This window comes from Talpa europaea (assembly GCF_964194135.1).
Source record: "Talpa europaea genome assembly, chromosome: 14".
Classification (NCBI taxonomy): Eukaryota; Metazoa; Chordata; class Mammalia; order Eulipotyphla; family Talpidae; genus Talpa; species Talpa europaea.
In genome coordinates, this window is record NC_140082.1 from 40,729,669 (window position 1) to 40,740,902 (window position 11,234).

Here is an 11,234-nt window from a genome sequence, read left to right on the forward strand (position 1 = left end):
GCCATAATCATCAAAACTGCATGGTATTAGAACAAGAACAGACATACAGACCAATGGAATCGAATAGAAAATCCAGAAATAAACCCACAGATTTATGGTCAACTAATCTTTGACAAAGGAGCAAAGACTATGCATTGGAGCAAAGAAAGTGTTCAATAAATGGTGCTGGGAAAACTGGGTCGCTACATGCAAAAGAATGAAGCTTGACCACTACCTCACACCATACACGAAAATCAACTCAAAATGGATTAAAGAACTAGACATAAGACCTGAAACCATAAAATATATAGAAGGAAATATAGACAAAACACTACGTGATTTGCACATCAAAGACATCTTTACAGACACATCACCCAAAGCAGTGATAGTGAAGGCAAAGATAAACAGCTGGGACTACATCAAATTAAAGAGCTTCTGCACAGCAAAAGAGACAATAACAAAAAACAAAGAGAAACCCCACCAACTGGAAGAACATTTTGCACCCAACACTAATGATAAAGGACTGATCACAAAAATCTGCAAAGAGCTGATGAGACTCAACAACAACAAAGAAAATAACCCAGTCAAAAAATGAGCAGAAGAGCTAAAAAGAAACTTCTCTGAAGAGGAAATGCAAATGGCCAACAGGCATATGAAAAAATGTTCAACATCACTTGTAATCAGGGAAATGCAAATCAAAACTACCATGAGATACCATCTTACACCAGTGAGAATGGCACATATTAAAAAAACTAGCAACAACAAATGTTGGCGAGGGTGTGGAGAAAAAGGAACTCTCCTGCACTGTTGGTGGGAGTGCAAACTGGTCCAACCACTATGGAGAGCTGTGTGGAGATTTCTGCACCTACTAAATATAGAGCTTCCATATGATCCAGCAATTCCACTCCTAGGTATTTACCCAAAGGACACAGAAACATCAATTCCAAAGAACACCTGCACCCCTATGTTTATAGCAGCACTGTTTACAATAGCTAAGCTTTGGAAACAACCCAAATGCCCAAAAATAGATGACTGGATCAAGAAGATGTGGTACATATACACCATGGAATATTACTCAGCATTCAAAAAAGATAAGCACATGCAATTTGCAGCAACATGGATGGCGCTGGAAGGGATCATGCTCAGCGAAATAAGCCAAAAAAAAAAAAGAAAAATACCGGATGGTCTCACTCATAGCAGGAATCTAGAAAACTTAAATAAGGGACCAGGAAAATGAATAACTGTAAGAAAGTGAAAATCAGAATCAACAAAAAACTATGAAACAGAGACACTTTTTGGGGGGTGGGGGCGGGAGGGGAGGGATTGGGATCAGAAAGGGGGGGTTGCAATTGTATGGGGAATATAAAAATAAAATTATTAAAAAAATTAAAAAAAGACTACATCTGAGGGGAGAAATCAAATACTGTACAAAAATGAACAACAATGTAAGAAAATTAAAAAATTCAATAAAAAAATCTATTCTAAAAAAAAAAAATTTAGAAAAGTTGAATCCATCACCAAAAGCTTAAACATTCCCAATACTTGATGAATTTTTAGATGTGACTGGAGGTTATATTAACAAATATGATTTTTAAATATTTTATAAATGATGTATTGATATGTAGATGACTTGTGTAACTATGTGAATAAACATTTTTTTATTGATAAATGGCCAATGCATGATGTTACATCAATGGGTAAGAGGCCAAAACATTTAACAGAATACAAGAAGTATACTGACATGCTTCAATTTTCACACTACAACTAAACATTTAAGAAGTTACTTGACTTCTTTGAAGTCATCTGATGCTTTTTGGTGTAGTATAAAAGAAAAAATATCCACAAGAACTTGTAAAGGCTATTAAAATATTTCCTCCCTTTTTGCAGCTACCGTAAAGACAGATCCTCTTCAAACACTTCACCATAAACATACCACAACAGATTGAATGTAAGATCAGCTATGACACACCATTCAAATTAAATAAAGCCAAATTTTAAAGATGCTTGCAAAAAAACCCAAAGTCAGTGTCAATTTTCTCACTAATTTTTTAGTTTTGGAAAATATAGCTTATTATATTAGTATCATATTAATTATAAACCTACACTTATACCATTATTATATTAATATATTATGTCAATGAAACATCATGACCTGAGATAAGCAGCCTGGAGTCTTAGTAAAAACCTCTTGCTCAGTTCCTGGTATGAATCTTGCTTCATGTTAGATCATGTGCCGCCATGAGGCAGAATGGACCTGGGGAGTCCCATGACTACCAATCCTTTACTTGCTCCTTGGTATGCAACTATACAACTCACCTCTTGGTAGGTAGCCATGTCATATCTGACCATGTATAGCTGCCAAAGCAAACCTACCCAGAATCTTGTAGAAACTGAAAGTGTATATAAGCCCCTGACTTCCCACAAACAAAGCTCAGCCTTTGGATGCAAATCTGCTGAGTCAGCACTGGTGCAATAAATCTGCTTCTTGTTAGCCCTGGTGTCTGTGTTTCCTTTGTGCCATATAACATTAATAATGAACTTATTACTTTAAAATGAATTCATATATGTTTCAGTTTGTAATCTTAGATATGGTAAATACAAAAAAATATAAATTACATAAACAAATGTTCTTTAGAGTACTTAATTTTTAAGAGTATAAAGGGGCTTTAAAATAAAAAGTTTGAGAACTGCTAACTAGAGGAAATCTAATGTCCCAGAGTCTTTTGAGAGTCTACGGTTTTTTGCTGTGTATATGAATGAGACTTAGGGGACACCATTGGATATGGCGAAGGATTATGAGTGCTTTAGTAGTGGGTGTGGTGTGGTAACATACATCTGAAGAGATGTGAAGGTATACCCATAAATCATACACAATGTACCTCAACAAAAATAATCCAATTAAAAAATATGGAACTGTCGTCTTTTTGTTGAAAAGTTTTTCTTTCCTTTACCTTTGTTTCATTGAGAGAATGTGGCAAATCCATGGGAAAGAGATTCAAAAATAAAGAGTTTAAAAGTAATTTATCCTAAAAAAATCAATTGTAATTAAAATATCACTAGTTGGAAATATTGGAATATAGATTAAATAATAAAGTGCATGACAAAACCTTACAGATATGTAATGCTCAGAAACTTATTTTACTTAATTTGAATTTGTAGTCATGGGATAGCTCATAAATTATATTCAAACTAATGCCACTTTTATTTTACCCCCATTTAAAGAAGTATCATCACAAGATTCTCTTGGAGGTATATAATCTTTTAACAGAGTGCTGCTTAAGAACTTTTGACAAAATGCATTCAAAATCACTTAAAATTATTTTTATCTAAGTAAAATAAGCCTAAATTGCTTTTTTAAATATAAGCTAGAGATTGGAATTTCTATAAATGTTTCTGATGCCAACTAAGAGAGAACAATGTGTTTCCCCTGTTAAAAGTATTACTAGATTTATGAATTTCTCTTCCTATTAGTATTAAACTATTACAAACATAGAACACCTAGCCTATATTTTTGGCTTGTATAATATCTAAATATCCATCAAATTTTTTTGCTTTTATCCCTGCTCAACTCGTCACACCAACCATCTGCATAAATAAAGATGTAAGCATCTGTGATATGGCAAATGGTCTCAGGGGCAGATGTTTCTATCCTTGTGTTCATGTCACTGGGGCTGGATACATTATTTGAACAGATGTACACAATCTGAAAGTGTTGTGTCCCACAGTGAAATGTCTCCAACTGCTTTCTATCAAAGTACATAAATGCTATTTGCACCTGCATTTATGTTAATGATATAAAGGCAGCAGGGGTTCTGACAAAGTGAGATGTGACGCTATGAAATATATTTACATGGTTAATTGCAGTTTCTGAGAGACTCTGCTGCCAAATGACCATACTGACATTGATACATGCCCAAGTAGATTATCTGACTAGTAGCCTTCCTTTTAAGCAGTGAAATTATGGCTACCTCAAACAACAGAAGTGCTTAGATTGATTTGCCAGTAAGAATATTCCAACTTTTAGTATTTTATCCAAAATAGCAAAATAATTTTAAGTATAAGGTCTACCTGAAAGGTATTAGACCACCCAGGTCATTTCCATTTTGTTTTATAAGTAAATTACCATAGGTATGTATATGTTTTCCATTTGTATTTCTGTTAACAGCTTAACATACTCACAATCCACAGTGGTATTTTGCAGATGTTATTACATTGGAAAGTTCCAATTTCCTACATTAAGGAGTTAACCAAAACCAGCTTGAATATGTCAATTTGTACTTGATCTGCAACATAAAATGGTACCAAAAGTCCAAAAACAGCATTTATACCACTAGTTAAGACCAAAATGTTTCCATATGACTGTCACATATTTGGAAACATAATATTTTGGTAATACATAGGGAATGTTTCCCTCCCAATAATGAGGTCACAAAGCCATGTTAACCACAAAATGCAAAGCATCAAAGCATCCTTGCCACTGTGCATTATATGTGAGGGCTGAAGAGCCAAAGAATTTGCAATAGTAGTTGTTTTTGTAGTTTTATTGAGCTAAGAACTTGTGGTCACTTTCAAATAATATATTTATTACTTTATTAACTTGACATTTGTATCAACTTTGCACAGTCATTACATCTGACTGTTAACCACAATAACTTTTATTGTGCAAATTATCCTGAAATTTACAATGATCTTTGAAAGAATCTACAAGGTGTATTTATGTATAGATGGCCCTCATTATTCAGATTCAATATTCATGAATCTTCTTTCTTTCTAAACTTTTTTCACAATGCACTTGCAGAAAGTGGTGGCATGTCTGTGGTCTTTGTGGACATAAGCAGGCAAAAAAATCGAGTTGCCTATTGTACATGTTCTCAGCAGCAAGTAGATGCCGTGCCCTCTTGTTTTCAACTCCCCTACTACAAACAAATGTCCTTTCTGTGGACTATTTAGTGCCATATTTTTTGTATTTTTCTCAGTTTTGTTGATGATTTTGTTGGCAAGCTGTCACGTGTTTGTAGTGTAAGAAGACTGTGAGGTACCTAATGGGAAAACTACGTGTATTAGACATATTTTGTTCAGACATATAGTGCAATGTCTGTGAGCTTAGTGTTAAGGAATCAACAATATATATTGAGTGATGGCTTTTAATCAGAAACACATAGAACTAGTTTCCCTATTGTTTGTAGATGAAAATGGTGTGATCAGAGACTCACAGGAACCTAACCCTGAATTTCTCTTAGTAGCAATGGTTCAGTATTTGCTAATTTGGTGTTCATGGTGAACCATAACTATTGTGAATGACAAGACCAACTTGTCTTATTTAACTGTTTCAGGGCAAGAATTATTATCTCCATTTGAACAATGAAGGAATTGAGGTCCATTGATTTGGCCAAGATTACACAGCCTAAAAAGGAGGGCAGAATAACCAGAGCTCAAATGTCCAGCTCTTAGCTTCACCATGCTGAAAGAAGAGGGGAGGAAGTGGAAGAGACTAGAATAAGGGTGAGAAGGAGAAGGAAAAATAGGGATGGAGCGTCAGAAACAGCTTTAATATCTTGTTGGAATTAGTAAAAATGTACAAAAGATAATAAACCATTTTTTAGGTTAAATCCTCATGAAAAGTAAGTTCCTGCTTGGATATAAACCCAGTTTTATTACTTGAAACTGAGCTGTAAGAGAGTAGAACTTATTTTTCATTTTTTCCCCTTTGCTCCTGCCTCTCCAAAGGCAATAAATATTTGTTAAATGAACACATAGGCCTTAGAACTCCAGCTTGGTGTTTCATCAAAAAACAAAGATTAAAATTTTTTTTCATAGCATCTAAATAATATAATTTTGGAAAACATTTTAGAGTTTAAAGCATTTCAAACAAATTTTAATATGTATTTGAGGACCCACTACATCCCAGGGAGTTTTAAAGTCTGCCAAAGGCAGAAAATTCATTAATGATTTATAAAGAACCTAACTGATAATGAGTCTAAAATAAATAAGATCACTTTTCTAAACTTAAAGGAAAAAAAAAAGAATATTGAATAGCTACCCCAAGTGTTCCTTACTTAAGTTCTAAAATTTTATATTAACTAATACCCAAATGTTTATGTCCATAAGATATAAGCATATATTTTCATATGTATAAGACACAGGATATATTTTAGGCTATGCCATAATTATTTGAAAAGTATTTTATTGAATCTTTATCTTCTTTATCTGACAAGGGAACAAATTCATTTATATTTTCAATCCTGTGGTGGTTTTGTCTTTCCTTCAACAAATTTAAAGTGGAAGTTACAAGAACTGTAGTTGGTTTATGTTGCTTTCATACCTTTATTTTTCAAAAACAATTTATCACTTGCTACAATTTTTTCTTTTCCACCATCCTTACACTTTTTAGCTTATAATATCAAACAACAAAAAAATTATGGGAAAACCAAAAATCCTTATTCCTAAGCTCTGAAAACAGTAAGATAAAAAATAACAAAATAAGCCAAAGCAAGCAAATTTCTGGAAGTTATAAGTAATATTTTCACATAGAAAGGAACAATGATACCACTAAATTATAATGGAAAACTTTTAATTTGGTATAAATTATAATTAGTGATATCACAAAGTTAAATCACTTTATTAAATTAGAAAACAATTTAAACAGAAGCACTAGAATTCCTAATCACTTTCCTCTAGTTCTTTCCTAGCTATAAACCCACATCTGTTGACACCTAAAATTTATTTGATTCACTGTTACACATGTGTGGTGGCCTACTGAAATGTCATCTTCTGTTGTGTTTCCTGACTATCCTCAAAACTTTTGTCTTAACCAACAAAAGTAAATCATACTCACTTCTACTAATGAATTTACCATTCTTAACTCTAGCTAGTTACATACAAACAAGAAACAAGTTTGCTATTCTAATTCTAAACGGACTTTGTGTTTCCTAAAAGACCAAACTCTATATGCTCTGTCATAGCACCTGACATAGTTCCTGGTGGTCAGTGAATCTCTCTTCACCATATGAGATTTTATTACAATATAGTATGTCATGCAGTGGATTTTTCTTAAATCTGAAAATTTTGCTGGGGCTGTTGTACCTGAATTTCATACATAAATGTCTAAAACTTAATACAAAGTAAAAATCAAAATCAACAAGCAACTATAAACCAGAGATACACTATGGGAGTGGCGGGAGAGGAGGGGAGAGGAAGGACTAGGGTCAAAATAAGGGGAGGTGCAATTGTATGGGGAAAATAACCAAAATGATAATGCATACATTCTGAAAAAATGAAAAATGATGTAAGAATTACATAAGATAAAATATTAATTAAAAAAATGTTGAATTAAAATTCACTTTAAATGAAAAAAATAAAATCTGTGTGTGTGCATTTAAAGTCTGAAATTCAAAAGAACAATAAATAGCTTATTAAATAAATCACTCAGCCTTTAATTAATAAATGACATGTACCCAGGAAACTTTCATAGATTATATTTGATGACAGAAATATAAACAGAATCATAATGTAGTTTTTTTTTTTATTTTGCTAATATTAGTAGCAATCCAGGACACATACAAAGCATTTGAACACATAAAGGAATAAATTAATAAATAATGTGGCAATTTTTAGGCTTCATGCAATATACTAATCTGTTTTTCCTTACTGATATAATTTCCCATTATACAAACTCTAATTTTGGCCCACTTTGTTTTAACATAGCATTCAATATTCATATATGTAACTAAGCATTATATATTTGAGCAAAGAAAAAGGGAATAATACAAAAATAGATTCAAAGTATTCTTTATAAGTTTACAGTGTGACACAAGGGACAAATAGTGAGTTTTATATTGTGATAGATTTGCAATCCAATCTTGGCTTAGTCATTTAACTGGTTGGTGATCTTGATAAAGTAGCTAACGTCCCTGAACGTTTAAAATAAAGATGATCTAGGCCTCCCTGGTGGTGCAATGGGTTGAGCACGGCGCTGTGAAGCTATCTGCAGCCTCTGCAGGGCAGGCTCTATTCCCGGCCGGCAAGGGAGAAACCCACATGGCACGGCAGACCCCTCCTGTCTCACCCGCTGCTCTCCTCAGCAGTGTCTTCAGTCCATCTGCCTGTTCTGTTCCCTGCTCTGTCTCTGGTGAATTCTCTCACCCTCCCACACCTCTGACTGTACCCCAGTTCTTGTATAAATAAGTAAATCTTTAAAAAAAATAAAGATGATCTAACTTATTGTGAGGATTAAATACCCAAAGGTCATAAAGTTGTAGGTTAGAGTGACTATTATACTGAAAGCACTTGATTAATTGAGCTCTTTTAGCTATTTTATCTGTTTCCTTATCATATCAAATTCCAGGTTTGGGAGCTTAAGCATCTTTAGTTCCAGAAAAGAAATTACTAAAACTATTCACTCTCTAGCTAGACTTGAAGGGATTTTTTTTTTTTTCTGGCCAAGTGAATGTAGTTAACTAAGCTTATGCAACAGTCTAGTAAAGCGACCATAAAAACAAAACAAAATAAACCTTGATGAGAAGCAAAATAGGTCAGAGATGTAGTGGTAACATGCTTCACATCCCCTTATCAACTCACTGCTTAGTTACTCACAAAGACCCATATTTTTTAGAGCTGGTAATGTCTAGTAATCCTGACTTTACTAATAAGGAAAAGTAAGGAAACCAACACTTAAGAGCAAAATAACTTGTTTGAGATTCAACTACTGATTGGAGGTAGATCTGGGAAATGAGCTTCTCTGACATTTGATTCAATGCTGTTCCTAAGCAGTCATGCCTCTCCTTGATTGCTAAGATGAAGCAGCTATCAGGTAGGATAATGAATTTCCAAACTTTTTTTTTTTTAAAGATTTTATTCATTTATTCATACAAGCACCGGGTACAGTTAGAAGCATGGGAGGGTGAGAGAATTCACCAGAACCAGAGCGGGGAACAGAACAGGCAGACCAACGAAATACACTGCTGAGGGGAGCAGTGGGCATTGCAGAAGTCTGTAGCGCCATGTGGGACTCTCACCCGGTGGCCGGGGATCGAACCGGCACTGCAGAGGCTGAGGGCAGCTTCGCAGACCAGCGCTCAACCGCTGCGCCACCAGGGGAGGCCCGAATTTCAAAACTCTTTATCAGGCATCTACTAGTGCAAAAATTTTCTGAAGGATGTATACCAGAAAATGATCACGGGAAATGCTCACACTTTTTATTTCCTGTTAGTGTTTACTTTCGTCTCTCTCATTCCCATCTCCTTTCTTGCCTGAGAGTTCAAAGCTGGATCTTGTGGGAGGCTCAAAGATTTTTTACTCTTCCTTTGGCCAAATGTCTGGATGAGAAGCAAGTCAAGGGCTCTAGTCCATGTTTACTTCCCATGGTCCCCTTGGCTCATGCTTCACCTTCTAAGGTCAGTAGGCAACCAAAGTAGAAGGCACAACCAATGCTTGTTTCATAGTACCAGTCTCCACAGACAAAGCCCACATAATAATAGCAACCAGTAAGAGCAATCGCCACAATCATCTTATATGTGCCTACTACGCAATTATAGGGTTGTTGGAAAAGTCATGATGCATTTTTTCTGTTTTTCAAAGAAAAACATATGTCATGACTTTTCTGTAACCCAACAGAAATATACTGGGTGATTTGCAAATACCTCCTTTAATTTCCACATAACCTATAGGATAGGCTTACTATTTTCATTTTATATTTTACAGATGAGAAACCTAACTCAAGTGATATGACTTAAAGTTTGCAAAACTCAGTGGTGGAATTGAGTTTCAACCCCAGATTCCATCCACTTAACAGTTATGACTTTCTGTTTGGTAGAGATCAAAGAATACTTGCTCCAGTTAAGGGTTCTTTATAGCACATTCCCTCCATTCACTAAAAATTATACCCTCCACTATGCCAGCCCAAATTTGAATCATTAAATAAGTCGGTTTTCTCACACACACCAAATTTTTTGTAGAAGAGAATGTTGGACAGGAGGAAGAATGGAATTCTTCTTAAAGGTTAGAGTTCACCTCTTAGAGAGGAAAATTCAATTATTTTTTCTTTCTCTCTATCTGTAAACTGCTCTTCTGAAAGCTCCAGGAGCTCCTGTTAAAAAATCATGGTTTTCTTTTTTACAAATCACATAGCAGGGAACTAATTTTTCTTATGTCGCTTTTCAAATGAATATGGGAAAGAACATGTGAAAGAAATGTATGAGCAAATACCCTTTCCTACTTATATGTGGTATGTGTGAATGAATATAAATATGTGTCTATATTCTTTTTACTAAAGCACATGTAATTGATTCCCTAAAATCAGTACTCTGTAATTCCATTAGCCATCTATTAGTACCAGATACTATGCTGCACTGAGTGAGTTTTGTGTGGATTGAGATGGTCCTGCCTTCAAGATGTTCTCAGTAAAGTAGAGATGTCCTTACAGCCTTACAGGCACTCATACTCATATATACTAAGTAATTTAACAAAGCAATCAACTTTCATATATAATTATAGTCTCTATTCTTAGTTGTAGATAATGAGTCACTCTGAGGACAGTGATATTAAGATACCAAATAAAACAACATATAGCATACACGTAACTATCTTCCTCAGCATGGCTTATCTTACCTTGATCTTTTGGTGGTACTGATAAAGAATTCTGCATTATGTTGTATTTGACTTGAATAGTAACTTTCCTAAAAATAACCAAGCACAAATAATAATTAGAAAATAATTGAGAGGCCATGTTAATAAATACTTAAAACACAAGCTTTTAAAAAGTCCTTCAATTTATAACCATACAGGTAATAAGACATGGACTGAACTATTAAAAAACTGATGTTTTTATTTTCTTTTCATTTTTATACAGATTGAATTTTACTGAATAGGCTGTTGTGAGCTTGGAGAGTAAAGTATGACTCATGGAGAGAGGGATTTATTTGCTCTCGTAGAATCAAGGAAAAGTGCAATAAAGCAAAGCTTCCTTAAAAATGCCCTACTTGAAAATTGTTTTATGTACTTTGTTTAAGAAAAAAATAACTAAAATGTTGAACAATATATGAAAAGGTAATATAGTTACAATATAAACGTTTGATGAAATATAATTCAGTCATTACAATGCAATTATGCAGCTTATATAGGTACATGGAAAATGCTGATGATATAACAAACACATTGGACGAACATAGTAAATGGTATACACACTAAGATTTTAAGTATATAAAACACACAGCAGGAAATATGTTAAAATGTATATTGGCATTGTCTTTGGTGATGGT

The 11,234-nt window shown here is 34.1% G+C and overlaps 1 protein-coding gene across 2 annotated transcripts in view; it reads right to left on the minus strand.

Moving 5' to 3' along the window:
* The window catches only part of ZNF438 (zinc finger protein 438), a gene marked incomplete at both ends in the record, with an annotated part of 34,897 nt that extends 24,276 nt beyond the window's left edge, over positions 1–10,621 (minus strand). For both annotated transcript variants that reach the window (XM_084254163.1, XM_084254162.1), the window contains one exon: positions 10,585–10,621. In XM_084254163.1, the coding sequence (XP_084110289.1) occupies positions 10,585–10,621 (37 nt within the window). The remainder of the gene's footprint in view (positions 1–10,584) is intronic.
* Between the last annotated feature and the right edge of the window lie 613 nt (positions 10,622–11,234).